The sequence below is a fragment of the Abramis brama genome (assembly GCF_963993115.1).
Source record: "Abramis brama genome assembly, chromosome: 2".
Taxonomy (NCBI): Eukaryota; Metazoa; Chordata; class Actinopteri; order Cypriniformes; family Leuciscidae; genus Abramis; species Abramis brama.
The window spans coordinates 14,128,894-14,150,876 of NC_139964.1; the positions used below are offsets into that span (position 1 = coordinate 14,128,894).

Here is a 21,983-nt window from a genome sequence, read left to right on the forward strand (position 1 = left end):
ATATTTAAGTCAAGTCGCCTTCATTTAGAAGCAATATAGATTGTTTCAAAGCAGCTTTACAGTGATAATAGGAGATTACAGTAACAGAGATTGTTTGGCTTTACAGCAGCTCTAGAATAAAGTCATTGTCCAGCTAAAGTTAGTTTTGATTGATTCACTTCCGTTGCAAAGATCATTAGTTATTAACTTAGGGGCCGCTAACACAACACCGTTCTCACAGAAAACCCTACTCATCACATCAACCATAAGGATATTCATTAGGACGGATAGTCTTCACCTGTTGTGAATCTCACCTTTGCTGACTGTTATCCAGATCTCAGAGGTAAAGTCAGGCAGGAGATCGATATCTACACCACACCAGTACTTCCCCGAGTCTTCTGGAGCCAGTCTAGAGACGAGAGCCGTGAGAACATGAGCGCTGGTGTCGTCCAGAAGAGCCAGTCTCCCTCGTTCAGACCTCGTGTCTCGATGGGTCGTGTGAACACACTAAGGATCTCTCGGAGAAAACCAGCCGCTCATCTGACAGAAGAACTTGCTGTTATTGGTATCTGCATTTCAGGGTATCTGCAGGAGACTGAGATGTTGCTTCCCACAGATCCAGTGACGGTAAGAGCCAGTGAGTTATTCATCAGCCACAGCGCTGACAGAACAAGCACTGCTGACAGAGGCAGATTCAGAGTTATTAGGCTGAATTGTGGTGTTTATCAATGACACTGAAGAGTAAAAAGTGCAAATCTTACTGATTTAGTGTTATGACAGATATCATACCTGAGAAACTGATGGAGGAGACGGTTCTCATGACTGTCCACTTCAACATCGACTCCCACTACCTGTTCTCACACTACATACTAGATAAATATTGTGTGTGTGTGTGTTTATAGAGTTACACTTCCCTAATGCACATGGATAAACACAAACACAGTGTCAGAAGTATGATCTGAAAAACAGCTCCCTCTTCAGGACAGTGGAGGTAAAGTCTGGCCATCCTCAATGTTACACCATCCATCCATCATTATTGTTGCCTTATTCTTTTATATAAGGGAATGAAATTACATGTTAATGTCCCATCCATCCATCCATCCATCCATCCACATATTCATCCATCCATCTATCCACATATTCATCCATCCATCCACATATTCATTCATTCATCCACAAATTCATCCATCCAATAATCAATCTCTTCTTTCTTTCTTTCTTTCTTTCTTTCTTTCTTTCTTTCTTTCTTTCTTTCTTTCTTTCTTTCTTTCTTTCTTTCTTTCTTTCACCCACAAAATTATCAACCCACCCATCCATCCATCCATCCATCCATTCATCCACACTGTAAAACCTAACAGTAATATGTACCAAATACAATTGAGTTCACAGCACTCAAATATTACCGAAACTTGAATGACTGAAACAGAACTCAAACTGAATGAATTATAGAACATTTCTAGATCCCAGAATGATAATTGTATAATTCAGTGATTAATTAAGTGATGATTGAGCATTAGTGATGAGCACCTGCTGTTAACAAGCAGAATCACTGAAGGAAAGAGAAACACAAGAACTACAACTGACTTCCAGCCACAGCAAAATCAACTGGAGATAAAAGAAGACATTAAATATCTCAAGATCTCAGCAGAGGAGGATTAAACAACTCCACAAACAACATTACAAGCTTCACTTATTACTAACCAGTTTGACTTTATTACTGCCATTCATCTACAGAAGGTCTTATTAGAATTAACAAAGGTTTAGAAGTTGATGATTTGAGTTTCATTTAAGGTCACCATGATGGAGATCAGCGTTTGCTTTAGTTGGGCCCTTGACTTTTGCACTTAAGATTTTCTTTGGCTACTATAATTGAGTGTTTATAAAACATATTTGTTATGGCACAAAAGGCAAGGAAAAGTCTGATCGGGTGTTGATGCTGAAAGATTGATGATGACCATCATCATTTAGTGACTTGATTCACTGATTTCATTCAGAGTCTGATCTCTGATTAAAAGAGCAACATATTAGTTTTACTCAAAACTGTGATTCTACAGCATAAGAGCTAGCCATGTTGTGACCATCAGATAATATGAAGGATTTTCCAAATAGTTGTGCACAAAAAGTTTCACAGAAAAGGTATTGCATTACTAAGACTCACACAGACATCAATAATCAGCATATGAATCTTAACAATGGTGACCATTAAAAAATGATTCATGCTGCAATGCATGCTGGGTACTAGCATAATACAAAACTTATCCATGGCTCCCAGCATGCATTGCGGCATAAATCGTTTTTTAATGGTCACCATTGTTGAGATTCATATGCTGATTCTTGATTACTGTGTAAGTCAGCATGATACCATAGAGGTTTTTAAAATCTGATTGTCACAACAATGGGCCTTACAGAAGAATCAGTTCTATTATAATGAATAATACAAGTGATACATCACCTGTCTAATCAGAGATTAGGCTTTGGAAAAGATCAGAGAATCAAGTTGTGATGCGGTAAGAGAGGACTCAAAAGCGAGAGCGACAATCACAGTTCTTTAATAGAAACAGAAGTCTGACCACAGGTAATCCAAACAGAAAGTTCAATAACAAACAGCAAACCAAAGAAACTGGTAATATAACGTGAACACAAATCTTCTCTGTGGCAGAGATGAACAGAAGGCTGATGAAGCAGCGGTTCTCGTGACTCACGGAGAAACAGATGGAGCTGGATACAGGCGGTGACCACCGAGCAGGTAATTAGCTTCAGCCTTAAGCAGGTAAGGTTCTGTGGATGTACAATGACGAGCACAGAGTAATTCCAGCAGTAGCAGTTATTCCGTAGAACTGACAGGACAGGACAGGACAGGACAGGACAGGACAGCGAAAATACTCAGGTCAATGTGCATCTGAGACATCAAACAATCTGACAACAAGACAGGGAAAGAGAGGGTAGAAGAAGCCGAGATAATGAGAGAAGATAAGGAACAGGTGGAGAGGAATGAGCATGATGAAGTGAAAACAGCTGTCAGTAATGAAAGTGAGTGCGTGATGGTAAATTGTGTGTGTGTGAGCAGCAGAGGTGAATGTGTGTGTGTGACCAGCAGAGGGAGACAGAGAAAGAGGCAGGATCATGACACAAGTCACTAAATGATGATTTTTATCATCTAAACACAACCACATGCTCATATTTTCTTTTGGCGTATGTGCCATAACAAATGTGTTTTATAAACACTCAGTAACAGCAGCCAGAGGAAAAACTGGTGTTATAAAGTCAAGGGTCAAGAGCCCAACTAAAGCAAACACGGATCACTATCATGGTGTCTTTAAATGAAACTCAATAAATCATTATCATCTAACCCTCTGTTCATTCTCAATAACAACTTCTGTAGACGCATGACAAAAGTCAATCTGTTTAGTAATAAGTGAAGCTGGTAATGCTGTTTGTGTAGTGGTTTAATCCTCCTCTGCTGAGATCTTTAGAGATTTAAACGTCTTTTATCTTGAGTTGATTTCATCTAAGGCTGTGGTTGGAAGTCAGTTGTAGTTCTTGTGTTTCTCTTTCCTTCATTGATTCTGCTCGTTAACAGCAGGTGTTAATCACTAATGCTCAATAATCACTTAATTAATCACTTAATTTCTTGACTGCAATGTATATCTACTTTTAGTAAACTCAACTGAAATAAGTTCAGAGTACTCATAACTATTGTTTTTATAAACTTAATTGAATTGAGACAATCAGTGTCCTCAAATGAAATGAGTTAGCTTAACTTGTTGGGTTTTACAGTGAATTAAGGCAATCGGTGTCCTCAAATGTAATAAGTTAGCTTAACTTATTGAATTTGACTCTGTGTGTGACATTGTGAGCTAACAGTAACTGCAAGTGCTCTGAGTTAATTTAAAGATTGTCATTTCACTGTTTTTACTCAATAAAGTGAAGTTTCAGCAATATAAAGTATTTAAATGCAGTGTTAAGTTTAATTGTGTATTAAGAAATATTATTGTTTTAGTGGACTCGATTAAAATAAGTTCAGAGTACTCATAACTATTGTTTTTATAAACTTAATTGAATTGAGGCAATCGGTTTCCTCAAATGAAATGAGTTAGCTTAACTTGTTGGGTTTTACAGTATTGTTTCCTGATTCCATTATAAGGGATGGCATTGGCATGTTCCTCCCTCAAATAGGTGTAAATACTGAACATGGATGTAAACACACAGTTTGATCTTATTTTGTAAACACTGTCTTTAAAAATGAAGAACTGCTCGTCTTAAAGAAAGAAGATCACTTTTCAGGAAGCTGAAAAACACCATCTAATCATGTTGACAGGAGGTTTCCCTTCACACTGAAAGTTTCATTTGATATTTGTAATGTAAGCTCTATAGTCATGCTTTTAGATATTCGTTAAACAATCCTTTATCTTTATCTATTTGCAAGTGGTTTCATTCGGGTTGTTCCTGTCTCGGCGTGGGGAAGGTTGCTCAGACTTTAAAAAGAGGAAGGAAAAAAACTGTAAAATAGCAGAAGAAAGTTTTCAGCTTGCATTTGCACTTCACTCTCCTGGAGTCTGTTATCAGCGGCTGAAACTACAAAACGGTAAGAGATACACTTATTCAGTAATTAATATTGTCTAACTAATTAATCTCCACACAAGAAAATTAAAGTGAGAAACATTTTCTTTCATAATAACCTCTGTTTGATGACTCATGTGTTCCTAACGTTATCTTTAAATGAGTTTCATCCGTGGAAATCTACTAACAGTGAAGATTGTAAAGTATTTGTATCATTTTTGCAGTGTTTATAATGCAATAAACGGCTGTTATTATAGTTTTGATGAAATGAAAGATGACATATTGAACTGTTGTGTACATTATTTAGTTTCCTGTGATGTCACTGATGACTCTCGCTCTGGTGTTTCTGCTCCTTATTCCAGGTGAGTCTCTCCTGTAAATGACACACGAGTTCATTACTAACTAAGAGTAAAAGGTTTTGGCTAGTTAGCATGGATCAGTTAGCACTGCTGGTGCCCCAGGAAATATAGCACTGGTAAAATATCTACTATAATGGAGGATATTTCTGTGATTTATTTGTTGCTTCTAAAGAAAATGGTATTATTCAGGTTATGCTGATATAATGCTAACTGATGAAGCTGCTAACATTTAGAGCATAACGTTTTTCATGGTTAGTGTTCAATGTTCTGCTTCCTGCATTTCATCACCTTCATCATGTCTGATGGCTGTAGGTTTTACACAGATCACACAGATCAAGTGTAATTCTTCATTTATTAAAGGGGTCATATAATGGTACATGCACTTTTACAAGTTGATTGTACTGAAAGGTGTGTTGGCAGAGCACATGGCGACAGATGTGGGCAATGCTCACGCTGTTGTTGTTTCGTTCAAACATTTTGGACCATGGCAAGCAGACTTTGCTTGCCATGAGAACTAAAAGGAGAACTAAAACGAGGATCAATATCAGCGTGGCGTTTACGAGATCCCGAGAGCTCCACGTCTGCAACAAACTTCGACTTGACAGAGACCCCACTCTTGCACTTACTTTATTAGACAGGTGAGCAAATGTACATAAAACTAATCAATGTTATATAGCTCAACATGATGAAATGTTAGAATATGATTAGTATGTTATTCTAATGTTTATCTAGCTTACTGCTAGTCTCATTTAGCAAACAAACTAACAGATATAATAATATTATAATTTTCAACACACTCAAATGTAGTTTAATTTGATAGTGTAAAGTTAGACCAAGTGAAACAGCGCTGCGTTACCTCACAAGTTTATCCCTTTAGGTGGCAAAGGTTTTTTCCTAAAACGTTCGATTTTGACATCTTAATTTCAAAAGGCTATATCTTAAAAGTGATAAAAGATAGAGACTTTCTGTAAATTAGAGAAATATTAAGGATGACCCAAAGTTTATGTAAGGATTACATTTTCCCATCTAATTTGCATATTGTGACGTCATATGGTGGCGGCCATCTTGGATTATAGAATTTTCATGAAGTCACATGTTTAAATGATAAAATGCAGCACTTCTTTCCCCCCAAAATGTCCCTCACCTTCTGTATGCTATATTGCACAATACTGAATGCTCAGGTAAATAGTAAGTAGTAAACAAACTGTGTAAATCATTACTAATAAATGGTAGAAACAAACCGAATGCATGTAGCGGTTGGCCTTTTGCTGTAGAGATTTTCCATTTACTACATACAGTAGGCACTCTGATTCCATGTATGGGGCACATATATATTATTCATATGACACACAAACACAAGTAGACAAGACCTGTTTAGTTCAAAAGCTCACTCACCACGGCAAGGCACAGATCATGAGTGAGATGAGAGACAATGTTAGTATTTATTTTTTTATTTTTTTTATTTTTTAAATCACATCACAAGGACATGAACACACAAAAAATAACACATATTGTACACTACTAAATGGTCAGGGAAATAGATAGTAAATCAACAGTGTAAATCCTTACTAATAAATGGCAGACAAAAAAAAAGAAAAAAAAAAGAATTTATGTAGCAGGCCTTTTGCTGTAGAGATAATGACTCCCTATCCATCCAGGTGACATTTTTTGTAGTGTTTCATGGTGTGGTACCTCTCATTGCAAGGCACAACACAAAGACCCACCCCACACTGCCTGCACATGTATTTTGTCTGACGGCGGCCTTTAGTGCGGGTCCGATCAGAACAAACTACACAATCTGGGTAACCATCAGCCTGGCAGATAAAGTGGCGCTCAGTGAGTCTCTGTGGCAAGTCTCCAAGTGAGGACGACTTTCGGCCTTTGTTGCTCTCTTTCCTGGAGAAGCCTTCCAGTAAAGCAGTGATGACATCCTACACGAAGCCTTTCAGGGGCTTGTGAGGAGCAGCAGTGCAGCGGCAGTAAATGATGTGGGCATTCACCATGCTTACACTGAGAATGGCATTAAAAATCCTGTAGTACCATTTCCTTGACCTGTTGGGAAAGAGGTAGGTCTTCATTCTCTGGTCTGCTGTGTCGACACCCCCCATGAACGAATTGTAGTCATCAACACAAACAGGCCTATTTATCTCCCTATAGCCACTATCAGTGTGTTTGGTCCTGATGCGCTTTCTGACACATGTGTTGGAATGCAGTGTAGAGAGCATTGTGAGGCGCTTTGTATCATGCCACGCACAAGCTAGCATTTTCCCCTTCCTCAAGAAGACTGGGTCATCTCCCTTGCTCAACGGTAACTGTTCACGGGTGAGGCCCTTTGGCATCCCCTTCCTCTTACTGCTGACAGTCCCACACAAACCCGAATCATTGCTTGCCAGCTCATCTGCTATGGCTGGCGAGGTGTAATAGCTGTCCACGTACACCTCATGCCCTTTCCCTGTGTACGGGGCCATCAGCTCACGGACAATAAGGTGTGTAGCACCGAAATCACCTGCATTAGGCCTACTTTGTCCAGTGTACATGGACCACTGTAGCACATAGCCTGACTTGGCTTCACTCAGAACAAATACTTTGTAGCCATATTTGTCTGGTTTGTTTGGGTTGTACATTTTTAGAGTTGATTTCCCTTTGAACGCAATGGTCATTTCATCCAATGACAGCTGCTTAGATGGACCATACATTGCTGAAAACCGGTGGATGACCAAATTGATGATTGGGCGGATTTTGAATAGCCTGTCATACCCTGGCTGACTCCTGTCAACACACTCTTCATTATTGGTGAAGTGAAAGAAAGACAAAATCATCTCAAATCTATTCCTGGACATCACCTTGCCAAATCCAGGTGTTGCTGTTGGCCAATATTCGGCCCAATAATCCTCCAACTCTGACTTCTCTACCAGACCCATACTCAAATGCAGAGAAAAGAATGCTTTCATTTCACTGACAGTTACGTCAGACCATTGATGAAATCTGGAGTGTGGCTGGAGTTGATGGGAGGCTAAAAACTGATGGGCGTAGCGATTTGTCTCATTTACAACTAAATTCCAGAAATCATCAGAGAGAAAGAGTGATAAAAAATCTAGGGGCGAATTGGCATTGGAGAGTTCTCTATCCCCCAGATATCCCACTGGCTGATCAAAGTGTGTGATCCAACTTTGGTACTCATCCTCATTGGCCAAGTACTCAAAGCCGGCATTCCCATCAGCTTGCGATAAACTATGCATAATAGCCCCTCTGCCCCGTGTCACACCGCCTCTGCTCCTGCTACGAGCAGCGCGGGCGCGGCCAGATCTGCCTCGCGCGCCGAGTGTGCACAGCTCGGACTACTGTCATTTTCATTGCGACTCCCCACCCTGCCTTCACGTTGCCCCCTAACTGTCCTATGAATACTTCGACCTCGTCTAACATACCCAGTGGCATTAGACAAAGTCTCCACCACAATACCGTCGCCGCGATTGTGGAGAGGCACACGGTCAGAAGACAAAGCTACATGGCTAGCGCGGTAAAAATCTCCCGCCTCGTTCCCCACAACACTAACACGCCTGCTAACTTCGCGATGAACACTCCGACCCCGGGAAACATTGTTCCCACCACTGACATTGGGCAAAGGACCATCTAAAGTTACAGTGGGCAAAGGATTCACCGTTTGTGCTTGGTGTAGGGCTACACTTTCACTTTCAGAATCACCGTCAGGGATGGGCAGTATTTCAGATACATGTATTTAAAATACGTATTTGAAATACAAAATACTATTTTGTATTTTGTATTTTAAAGCCTTTGGAAAAAATCAAATGTAATTTGTATTTAAATACATTTAAGATGAGTATTTTTGTATTTTCAAAATACATAAAATACTTTTTGCCAGTCAATCTCTTTATCAGGGTATTGATTTTGTGCATCAACTAGTTCAGACATTCACTAGTTCAGACATTCACTATAGCTCAGCACTGGATCAGCGATTTTTTTTTGGAATAAGGTGAGAATGTCATGATCAATTCTACTTGTTGATTAAAGTTAAAATAGTGCATTATTCACTTCAGTTAACATGAAAGAATAAAAGAGCACAGACAAGTGGGAAAATAGCATTAGCCAATCAGTCTTCTTGACCGGTTGTTGATTTTGATCAACTAGCTTGTCAAATGTGTGTAAAGCATTACTGCATGTTAGGGCTGGGTGATATGACACTATATCATAGCGATGATATAGAGTTTGAATTGATGGAATTTTTTCTAAATTGTTTACATAGATAGGCCTATTTGTGGGGTAAGTAAATGTCCGTGCAGCTTTTAGTGGGCAGGAATTATTGGAACGTTGGAGTGGAAAAACAAACACTGATGAATGATACTCCACAAAAATCTTCAGCTTTTAGTTTTATTGTACATAAAAAAATAATAATAAAAAAGGGGTAAATAGTGTCAAATGAATCTAAATTAATTCTAATTTTAAATTGTAGATACACTTTCTAATTTTAATAAACTTATAGAAACAAATAAACTTTACATAAAATAAACATAAAATTACTTAAAGGGGTCATATAATGGTACATGCACGTTTACGTTAAGTTGATTGTACTGAAATGTGTGTTGGCAGTGCCTGTACACAACCATCATAAAATGATAAAAATCCATCCAGTGTTTTTTTTTTAATCTTCTTATGTTTTCCCCCATCTCAAATCAAGCCGTTCGATTTTGTGAAATCGCTAGCATGCTTCACGGTGAATGTGTCTAAGGTTTACACTCAGGGTACATTATGGCATGTTTTTTATGTACGACGTTCTCAATATAATTCATAATCCCACGTTTATAATGAACAACGCGTTATGGTTATTGTGTTGTGTTACGAACGGTGTACGCACAGAGCAGAGGGGCGGGGTGAGCAAAGTGCATTATCATTTAAAGACACATGCACTTAAACGGCGTGCTGAAAACAGAGCTGTAAAATGAGTGTTTTCTTACAGTACTAATGAGAATTTTTAATTAAAAGTATATTACAAACTTTTAATTTAGACCCTAAAGAATCATATTAGCTTGTACAAAAATGGCATTATATGACCCCTTTAACACAGTTTTGTAAACATCTGTTTAACTCATAGATGGGTATGTGTATTGTTGTTTCCTATCCTTGTTGCCTTGTGAATTCTGTGTTTCAGGGGTTTCTAGTGATGATTGGGGTGTGAGTTACAGTCCTTCACACATCTGTGCACTAAAGGACTCAACAGTGACAATGAGCTGCACTTATAAATACCCTACTGGACATCAGATCAAGAAAGCGTTCTGGACAAAAACACTGGTAACAGAAGATAATGGAGAGTATTCAGATCTGTCTGAGGACCCTGAATACAGTCAGAGGCTTCAGTATCTGGGAGATAAACAGCAGTACTGCAACATCAGACTGAGTCGTGTGACACTGAAAGATACACACATGTACTATTTCAGATTCACAACTGATAAACCTGGTGGAAAATGGATTGGTAAACCAGGAGTGACTCTTACTGTCACAGGTGAGTTTGATGAGGTTTATCTCTTCTTCTGTGCATTATGTTGAATAATAATCAGTGTATGACAGCAGCACTAGATATAATGTGTGTGTTGTGTTCAGATCTTCAGGTGGAGTCTCCTGAGAGAGTGACAGAGGGAGATTCAGTCACTCTGAGATGTAAAAGCAGCTGCGCTCTGACTGACAGAGCAACATTCATCTGGTACAGAAACTCACAGAAGATATTAACTGAGAATAAATACAGTAACAAACTCATCCTCAATCCAGTCAGAAGAGAGGATTCAGGCAGATATAGCTGTGCTGTAAACGGACACACTCACATCTCTCCTGCTGTTCAGCTCAATGTCATGTGTGAGTATGTTCTTTAAAGTTTTCTTTCCAAAGCCAGTAGAGTTCACTCGTCCCTCCTTTTCTTTAAAAATGATAGTAATTGGGGCTAATATTTAAAACATTTAAATGCTCACTGTTTCAATAGTACAGTCACAAAACATGCAATATGTGTGATTTTAACATTTTATTTATATTCAGTTATATTCAATTTTACAACTCCCTTGGCGACACCACACCATAAACACAACACAACACACTAAAACAGCTGTTCAAATAATGGTTTAAACACCTTTAAAGCTCAAATAATGCACATATTTGAACACAGTAGCCTACTGATTGTAAATGCTTTTATGAAATAATAATTTCACATTTATGCCTTTAAATCCTCCAAAATTAGCCCCATTCACTTATATTGTAAGTACCTCAACATTTTTTCTCTTTTTTAAAGCTACACTGTAAGATTTTCTCCCATCTAGTGGTGAATTTGTATATGACTACCAACTGAACATTACTTTCCAGCCCCTCCCATTCCTGAGGTGTTTTAACTTCTACGGTGGCCGTATTATTTACACGGTAAACAATCCCAAAAATATCCTAGACGTCATTCTAGCGTTATCCACAACCATGCTATAGTTAGCGAATCAACTACAAAACTTTGAATTTACACAAATAGGCTGAATTTCCTCTGTCGCTAGAGCGCCTATTGAGATCAGAGGAGTGAGGTTTACTCGCACAGCGTCTACTATCTGGCCTCCGTTACATGTGGTGTGGGGGAAACCGTAGTACCCCGGAAGAAACCCACGCTGACACGGGAGAACATGCAAACTGAAAGGACTCCTGCTGTGAGGCAACAGAGCTGACCAATGAGCCCCTGTGCCGCCCGGATTCATGGATAAGGACTGTTTATTTCTACAAATCTCCTGCGTCGTCCACTTACTTGTGATGAAAAGTCTGATTCATTTCCGCGAGCCGGTTCATTCAGACAGTTTGTTTAAAAAAACGATTTGTCTGTTCCATACGTCATCAAGCAATGATGGCACTACGCCATCCTCGGTAATCCTCTGCAGACTTCGACAGTGGGGTCTTTTTGAGAGGCACATGCTACTTTAGCTTGTGTGTTTTGTGTCATTAACCTGGAACTAAAGTTCGATTCAGTTTGATTAATGAACCGAATTTTTTTCATGTAATTTGGAATCAGTAACCGACTATAGTTTGTAAGTAATCTATCCAGCACTGATTTACTGACTACCACAGAAAAAAGTGTTGTTTATTTTCATCTTGGATATTTCTTAATAAGTGGCATGACCTTTTGACTCAAGGATCCATGGATTCATGTTGTTTATGCTAAATTCTGCCCCTACCATCTGTATGTAAGAAAAGAAATAGAAGTGCTTTGGTGGGGCGAGTGACGGGTGATACTATATGTTTCTCCTGTAGATCCTCCAGTGAAACCTGTGATCTACATCAGTCCAGCTCGTGTAATAGTGGAGGGAGATTCAGTGACTCTGAACTGCATCAGTGACTCAAACCCTCCTGCAGAAATCAACTGGTTTAAAGGAAGAACGATTGTAGGATCTGGAAGAATCTTCAGCATCTCAAAGATCAGCTCTGATGACAGTGGAGAATACAAGTGCAAGTCCATCAATGAACATGGAGAGAAATACTCTGATACTGTGACTTTAAAAGTCATGTGTGAGTTCATGATAAAACATAACATGCACATTTTCTGTTTTGATAAATTCAGTCCATATTAGTAATTTAAAACATTTGTAATTCAATTTAAAAATAAAAATAATAATAATAATAATAATTGTTATTAGATCCTCCAAATAACGTCTCAGTGTTGATAAGTGGATCTGGTGTAATAGTGGAGGGAGATTCAGTGACTCTGAACTGCATCAGTGACTCAAACCCTCCTGCAGAAATCATTTGGTTTAAAGGTGGAACGTTTGTAGGATCTGGAAGAATCTACAGCATCTCAAAGATCAGCTCTGATGACAGTGGAGAATACAAGTGCAAGTCCATCAATAAACATGGAGAGAAATACTCCGCTGTGACTTTAAATGTCATGTGTGAGTTTATGATAAAACATAAGAAATAAAATTCAGTCCATATTAGCAATTTTAAAAATGTGTAATACGATTTAAAAATAATAATCTGATAATTGTTATAGACTCACCCAGGAGCGTCTCAGTGTTGATAAATGGATCTGGTGTAATAGTGGAGGGAGATTCAGTGACTCTGAACTGCATCAGTGACTCAAACCCTCCTGCTCTGAACTTCAGCTGGTTTAAGGAGAATGAACCCTCAGCTGTTGGATCTGGACAGAGTTTCAGTGCACTACAGAGTGGACGCTTCTACTGTCAGGCTCACAATCAACATGGATCTCAGAGATCAGACGCTGTAACTGTCACAGGTGAAGCTTTTCTTTTATAAAGGGTTCAAGACAGTTATAGTATGTAGCTTTGAGACTTAATCTGAACTCAAATTCTTCATCTTTCAGTACATCGTGGTCACGGCTGGCTCGTCTGGTTGGGGATCACAGCATGTTTAGGATTCTTCATCGTCATCATCATCATCGTTCTGTTTATAATGTAAGTTTGATTAAAATCATTCTCAATTACAGTGAGTGTATGAATGTAATTCACTTTCAGACTAGTGCAGGTGGAAATGCCTCATGTAATGTGAGTAGTAATGAATCTTTAAAATGCAGCTTACAAGTTTAATGTCTGTTAAATCAGGAGAAAACGAAGAGGTGCTAAAGCTGAAGACCTCACTGAAAAACAGGTAAATCTTCCAGACACAACATGTGAAGAGTCTAGTACACTCTAAAAAGTGAGGTGTTAAAAAACAACACACAAGATGTGTTGATGGAATTTGACACATGTTGTGTATATTTTTAACACACAATGTGTGTTAAAATGTAACTCTGGATAGAATAGCACTGGGTGGAGGAGAGTTTGTTTTTTATGAAAAAAAAAAATTATAGGTATATTTTATATGGTATCCCATAAAATGCTCTAAAATAAATAAAGCAATATATTCAAATAAATAAATTAAATCTTAACTTAACGGGTGTTTTTTTTGGCAGCCAATCACATCATGCCTCTTTTTCAATGTCTTTTTCAAATGCTGCTTTCACTTGTTATTAATAACCAGATTAACGTTATTTCTGTCAGACTCTACAGAAGCTCTTATTGAGAATGAACAGGTTTTGGTGTTGACGATTCATTGAATGTTTCATTTAAAGTCACCAGAATCGTGATTAGTGTCAGCTTTATTTGAGCTCTTGACCCTTGACTCTTTCACATTAGTTTTCTCTGATTGTTGTAAATGTGTATTTAATTTGTACATTTGAAACAGCAGAAAAAATCATGAGAAAAATATGTTCAGATGATAATATTATCATCATGAACATGTAAGATTGTTCATCAGAAGCTCAGAAAAAGTTTAATATTTAAAAGATGAGTGTAATACATAAAAGATTAATGCAATTAGCTTAAAATTAATTTTTAAATACACAGTTCGTACAGAATCTTACAGTCTAAGGTATCAAACAGATATCAAGAATCAGCGTATGAATCTCAACAATGGTGACAAACGAAATGCTTCATGCCGCAATGCATGCTGGGTGCCACCATAGTGCAAATCATCCATGACTCCCAGCATGCATTGCTGCATGAAGCTTTTCGTTTGTCACCATTGTTGAGATTCATGCACTGATTCTTGAGGTCTGTGTTTGACTAATTTCTGCTGCAGATTAAAATTTTCAGAAAACATTTATTTTATTATTCTGCACTGCTGAACAGCATGATGTAGTGTCACAAGATTGTTATAACTAACAGTACATAAATAAATTAAATGTGCACCATCCATATACTCATAAACTTGATCAGATCAGCACTTGCTGATTACAACATCATCAATAAATATCTGATCATCTTTTCACTCGCCATAACAAATGTATTTTATTAAAATACAGTTAAAGCAGCCAGAGAAAAACTGAAAGAAGAGTAAAGGGTCAAGAGCTCAAATAAAGGAGCCATTAATCAGGATTCTGGTGACTTCAAATAAAACATTCAATGAAACATCAACATCTAAACCTCAGTTAATTCTCAATAAGAGCTTGTCTATGTAGATTAATGATGTCTAAACCATCCAAATGTTCAAATAAACTCTTTATTAAATGTCACTGGACTCCATAAACACAAGTTAACAATATGTTTCAGTTTCATCCAAACACTCAGTTGTAAAAACACAGAAGTAACTCTGGCAAATACACACCGACTACAGTCACATGTGACACATATCTGACACAAGTTGTGTAACTATAACACATTAGTGTGTAAAAGGTTTCAACATACAGTTAGAGGAATAACACATTAGTTGTGTTAAAGGTAACACAAAATGTGTAGTCCTTATAAACACAGAGATGTGTTAAGAATCGACACAGGTTGTGTGTTAAATTTGACACAACATGTGTTGTCCCTGAGCACACTCACTACATGTGTTAAAATCTACACAACATGTGTTGTCCCTGAGCACACACACTACATGTGTTAAAATCTACACAACATGTGTTAAAATCTACACAACATGTGTTAAAATCTACACAACATGTGTTGTCCTTGAGCACACACACTACATGTGTTAAAATCTACACAACATGTGTTGTCCCTGAGCACACACACTACATGTGTTAAAATCTACACAACATGTGTTGTCCCTGAGCACACACACTACATGTGTTAAAATCTACACATGTGTTAAAATCTACACAACATGTTAAAATCTACACAACATGTGTTGTCCCTGAGCACACACACCACATGTGTTAAAATCTACACAACATGTGTTGTCCCTGAGCACACACACTACATGTGTTAAAATCTACACAACATGTGTTGTCCTTGAGCACACACACTACATGTGTTAAAATCTACACAACATGTGTAATTTTTAACAACTCTTTTTACAGGTTGTGTTGTTTTCAACTCATCATTTTGAGTGCCGACACTCACCATCACTGTGAATGATATGCAGTGTTTGTTATGTTCTCAAACTAAGTGGAAATACAAGTTATTTATATACAATATTTTGTCAGTTGCTTCATTTTAATTAAATTCAAAGTGCAAACTCGGTTAACTGTTATCTCTTCATGAACTTTTGTCAAAAGCAGCATTATCAGTTACGGGTTGAAGCGTGGATAACTGAATAATGTCCAGTACAGTGAGTCTGTCCAGTCATTGAGCTTGAAACATTGTCTTGTACTTTGTGTGCACATGCATTCTGTACTCGACTATTGATTAAACGGTTAATATTGTTGCATCTGGCCCTTTCGCTTTATTTTTTAAAATGACACAATTTGTGTGTTAAAATGACTTACACAGTGAATGAGTTAAAATTAACACAAAACTAGTAGTCCTGGAGCTCACCCACACATGTGTCAAAATTTAACACAGGTTGTGTCATTTTTAACACATTCTTTCTAAGAGTGTAAGATGGGGCCATTCACACAAAACGTGAGAGACAAGTCAGTGGAACGAGAGACAAAAAAAAACTAGTTTTAAAAAGTCTAGAGATGTGTTTTTAAAAGTTTACCGCATTTTAATTGCAGTGCCGTGTTTATAACTGTCACACAGCAAAATCCCCAGTGTTAAATTAACACTCCTCAGTGTACATATGTGTCCACACTACAGGGTGTTAAAATTAACACTGAAGCAGTGTTGAAGTTAATGAGATAATTAAGTGATTAATTAAGTGATGATTGAGCATTATTGAAGATACCTGATGTTAATAAGCAGAATCATTGACGGAAAGAGAAAAAACAGAAAAAAGAGAAACACAAGAACTACAACTGACTTCGAGTCATTACACATTGTTGCACTTATTATTACCAGTTTGACTTTATTTCTGTCATACATCGACAAAAGTTCTTGAGATTCAACAGAAGTTTAGATGGTAATGTTTTATGGAATTATTCTTTTCAAGTCACCATTATGGTGGTCAGTGTTTGCTTTAGTTGGGCTCTTGACCCTTTTCGTTTTTTAATATTAGTTTTTCTCTGACTGTGCCAACATTGTGTTTATAAAGCACATTTGTTACTGCAAGAGAAAACGTGACCTGCTCACAATATGTTTTGATGATAATGACATTATCAGCATGAATTTTTGACTATATGCTTGATGTCTTGTTTTATTATTGGTGATTGTAGCTCTGAGATTCTACAGTTTGAGATCCAACTGCAATATCAAAAATTTAGAAAATACTTTGTGCACAGAAGTTATTGGATCTCATTCATGAAACATTCGTAAATATACGAGTAAATATGTGAGCGATTTGCGCGTAAAGAGACATTCTCGAAAATTCTTCTCCTGATTCACAAATACTTAGGGCTGGGCGATTTAAATCGCGATATTGTTATGCGCATCTCGTCAGTAAAGCCGGGTCCTTGATTAGTAGTAAATCACCATCACCTGCTTTCAGATGGAGCGGCATTTAGGGCTGATGAGATAATTAAGTGATTAATTTAGTGATGATTGAGCATTATTGAAGACACTTGATGTTAACAAGCAGAATCACTGAAGGAGAAAATCACAAATTGTAAGTTACCATTAAGGTGATGGGTGTTTGCTTTAGTTGGGCTCTTGACCATTATATGTTTACTTCAATGTTTACTGCTGTTTGTTTGCTGTTATTGATTTATAACAGTTAAATGAACAAAGTAAAATGTTATCTTATAGTGTTGGTTATGTTTTGACATAATCATGCTGTGATCTGAAAAAGGAAATTTATTGAGATAGTTTGATTTAACTTGTTAGCAGCAGCTCTGTGATTCTTCAGCCTACGATTATCAGTACTTTAATTCAAAATATTTAACAAACATTGTTCTGATCAAAAGACGTTCGGATAAATTCATTTAAAACACAGACATCAATAATCAGCCTGTGAATCTCAACAATGGTGACAATAATAAAGCATGTTGCAGTGGCTGCCACCAATCACAACTCATTAATGGCTCCCATCATGCATTGCGGTATGAATAAATTATGATCTGAATTGTCTATGTAATTTACTTTTCCTAATTGAATATTCTGCTCCTCACCATTGTTGAGATGCATTGACTGAATCTTGACATCTGTGTGTACCTAAAAGAAAGACTTTTTTTTTTAAAAACAACTTTTAAGAAATCCTTTATATTATATCAAAAATTCTGGGCATTTATGCAGATTCACAGTTATGCTGTAACCAACAACATAAATCGAAGTCAGAAAGAAGGATTTTAATGAGTTCAGTGATCAAGTTCAAATGATGAATGTCATAATATAACCAACACCATCAGATCACTTTTTTCTTTGTTCAACTGGCGATTATAAGCCAGATACAACAGCCAAACAAAATCTAAAGTTAATAATATATGGGTCAAGAGTCCAACTAAAGCAACCATTGATCTCCATAACGGTGGCTTACAATTTGAGATTTTCTCCTTCAGTGATTCTGCTTGTTAACATCAGGTGTCTTCAATAATGTTCAATCGTCACTAAATTAATCACTTAATTATCTCATTAACTTAAACACTCTTGAGTGTGGACTCATACACTCCCAGGAGTGTTAATTTAACACTGGAGTTTTTGCTGTGTACAAAGAGCCGTAGTTAACTGACAAGCTGAGCCATATCACATTAAATATCGCTGGCGATACTTCCGTGATATTGATGCGATATGGCTCAGCTTGTCAGTTAACTACGGCTCTTTGTAGTAAATGCCGCTCCATCTGAAAGCAGGTGATGGCGATTTACTACTAATCAAGGAACCGGCTTTACTGACGAGATGCGCATAACAATATCGCGATTTAAATCGCCCAGCCCTACAAATACTTAGTGAAATGTGTGTGTGGGTTAATGAATTCCAATCAGTCGTAAATGGGACACGCTCATTCTCTCAATTACCATAAATCCCGCCCATTAAATCCGACTGACAACTATATGTGGGCATCATATTATGACACGAAACGAAGGATTTCAACATGTCTTCTCAAAAGCGAATGAAGAAGAGAAATTTCTCAGATGCAGAAATTGAAGTTTTATTATCAGAAGTTCATTCAAAACGCCACATTTTATTTTCAAGCGTACAGTGGCGTATCAGGTCCTAAAAAAAAAAGATTTTTAAGGTAATAATGCTTTAGGTAAAAATGCTTGGCAGCATATTACAGATGCAGTTAATGGAGTTTCATCTGTTAATCGAACAGTCCCAGAAGTGAAAAGAAAATGGTTCGACATGAAGCTTGACTGCAACACTTGTGACTTGCGGACTTGTAAAAAAAAAAAAAAGACTTGCGGACTTGTGTTCCGTTTGCAGATGCTATTACTGGCTCTCATAATAAAAGTAAAAAGAAAAAAACGTATGTAATTACTATATATAATATGTTTTCAAAATGCTGTGTAAACATGTACCTGATTAAAGTGAATTAAAATGCAGCCTTATTAATGAGCAAAACGTTCGGATGTTAAACGCACTATTTACGCCTGGCTGGGAGCAGGTGTAGATTACTTTCGTACCAACTAACATTTGGAAAAAACGAACAGTTTAATGAATCTGAAAATTTACACCAGAACCATTTTACACACGATTTACACAAACGTTCGTTCTGCTCGTGTTTCATGAATAAGTCCCATTGTGTTTAAACACACAGACATCAAGAATCAGCATATGAATCTCAACAATGGTGACAATAAACAAACTAGTGACAAACAGATCAACTCTGAACATCACAAAACAAGCTACTAAAGTCAGAACAAAACAATAGCAAAATAAAAGCAAAAAATGAAAATTACAGGACAATTCAGCTGCATAATTTATTCATGCTGCAATGCATGATGTGAGCCATTGATGCGTTCTGATTGGTGGCTCCCATCATGCACTGCAACATTAAGCATTTGTTTGATTGTCACCATTGTTGAGATTCATATGTAGATTCTTGATGTCTGTGTGTGATTTTAAAACCTTCAAATTTTTAAAACATTCCTGGAAGTAACTACTGTAGTGAAAAATGAAAGCAGCATTTGGTTAATCAATTCATAATGATGGGTGAGATCAGTGAATCAGGTCACTAGTAATTTCATCATCAAAACATAACCAAGGCTGTGTTTCCCAAAAGCATCTTAAGCCTAACTTGATCTCAGACCCACTGCAATAAATGGTTTGTACAATCAAATTATGCTTGCAATGCTTTCAGGAAACACAGCCCAAATCATAGTTTCTCTTGCCAGAACAAATGTGCTTTATAAACAAAGAGTTGGAGCAACCAGAGAAAAACTAATGTTAAAAAGTAAAGGGTCAAGAGCCCAACTAAAGCAAACACTGGTCACCATAATGGTGACATGAAACGAAACATTCCATAAAACATTACCATCTAAACTTCTGTTAAATCTAAATAAGACCGTGTGTAGATGTATGACAGAAATAAAGTCAAACTGGTAAAATAATAAGTGCAATAATGGTTCAAAGTCAGTGTGTTTCTCTTTTTTCTGTTCTTGTTTCTCTTTCCTTCAGTGAGTCTGCTTGTTATTATCAGGTGTCACCACTAATGGCCAATCATCACTTAATTAATCACTTAATTATCTCATTAACTTCAACACTTTAAGTAAAAGTTAAAGTTACACTTAAAGTTTATTGCATTTTAATTTCAGTGCCGTGAGTAGTGCACTGAGGTGGAAAACGTGTTCTTTGTGAACAGCCTTTAAATATGATTGATAAATAATATTTCATTTTCTTCCATTTCAGGACAATCTGTACTCTACCGTAACAGAGAGAGACGTTCATGTTTCTGAATCAGCCGATTATGATGACGCTCAGTACGCCAGTGTTACTTCCAGCAAACCCAGAAGAGACGGAAATGCTCCTGAATGCAGAGATACTGAGGAGATCCAGTACGCAACTGTCCAACATCACAGAAAGACAGAGACGAAGAGAGCAGAGGAGAACGAAAGCCACTACGGCAATATCAGGATTCGTCAGCCTGATTCTGTCCTGAGGTGAGAAGGACGAGCTTAAAGAGACAGTTCACGCAAAAATAAAACATTTGCCATCAACTCACCCTCATGTTACTTTTGTGTTGATGAAAGGATAATTTATAGTTCTTTAAATCTGGACATTTTTTCTTAGTAACTTTGTGTCCCACTGATGTTTCAGAAACAAGGTATCTGAATTTTTTAATGACTTTTATCATCATGTATTCTGATACATAACATGATTGTTGTTTTATTTGATGTTTTTAGGCTATCAAATGTGCAGACTGTGGAAGAGGCGTCTGTGATCTACAGCCCTGTCAAATGAGTAAATGAGACCATCATGAAGACAAAGGCAAAGAAAATTAACAATATTCTGAGAGTAGGGCTGTCAATTAAGCATGCTAATTCACTCAGTTATTTATTATTCATTAATTCAGGTGAATACAGTGTCTGTGGTCTTTCTCATTACAAGAGCAGAATACAAAGGAAAGAGCCAAAGAACCAACAACACATGTTTAGTGAGACTAAAAACATTTTGTGATGTCACTGCTTGGTAATTTGTTTAAGTCATTTGAACATTTGACTTCATGTGTTTTCTGTAAGCAAATAAAAAGACTGTATAAGTTTTACTAAATTCAAGCTTGTGTGTGGTCATTTCTGGGTCATTGTAGACCTAAGCTCTTTGTATTAAGCAATATTAGCTAAGAATTCATTTTGACCGATGACGTACATTGAGACACATTGGGCTGTGCATGTGTTCTTCATTACGGGCTGGCGCTTATGTGTGGGCGAACTTATTCTGGATGAGGTCATTTCCTGTCCCACCCATCTCTACTGGCCACCACTTCCTGTCACTATTCTTTTCGCCAATAAACTGAAGGCAAATATTATCTTGAGGATGTCAAAATACAACTTGTCTGTCCGTGGTCAAAGTGTCGACATCCAGTCTTACTCAATATAAGTTCCTATCTTGAGTGTCTTGCTAAATAATTCTTCAGAAAATGTTTCCAGGAAGAAAGGCTATAAAAACTAAGTTTAAAAACCCACTTTTATTTTTATTCCATTTATATCTGAACATCCCTTTAATCTTAAAATGTGGAAATTCAAGTTAAGCTGTAAATACGTCCTATATGTTAATAGATCTTTGTAGAAGAGAAATACAAATGGTGGACAAACTTCTTCATATTCTTAAACATTTTGGGTTTAATGACTTTTTAGATATCAATTAATGCCAT

General features: G+C 37.2%; 1 protein-coding gene across 2 annotated transcripts; it reads left to right on the forward strand.

The window, feature by feature from the left end:
• The first annotated feature begins 463 nt into the window (after positions 1 to 463).
• Positions 464 to 21,382, forward strand: LOC311077693 (B-cell receptor CD22-like). Of its 2 annotated transcripts, XM_084106284.1 has the most exons (13): positions 464 to 606; positions 882 to 970; positions 4,406 to 4,564; positions 4,847 to 4,901; positions 10,063 to 10,413; positions 10,512 to 10,760; positions 12,177 to 12,431; positions 12,560 to 12,811; positions 12,913 to 13,155; positions 13,243 to 13,333; positions 13,481 to 13,526; positions 20,522 to 20,772; positions 21,016 to 21,382. In XM_084106284.1, the coding sequence occupies exons 4-13, from the start codon at positions 4,856 to 4,858 to the stop codon at positions 21,071 to 21,073; spliced, it is 1,842 nt and encodes a 613-aa protein (XP_083962410.1). In that variant the 5' UTR covers positions 464 to 606; positions 882 to 970; positions 4,406 to 4,564; positions 4,847 to 4,855; the 3' UTR covers positions 21,074 to 21,382. The 2 variants fall into 2 exon arrangements, with proteins under 2 accessions (XP_083962410.1, XP_083962411.1); XM_084106285.1 differs by lacking the exons at positions 464 to 606; positions 882 to 970; positions 4,406 to 4,564; positions 4,847 to 4,901 and adding an exon at positions 4,931 to 5,536.
• The last annotated feature ends 601 nt before the right edge of the window (positions 21,383 to 21,983 follow it).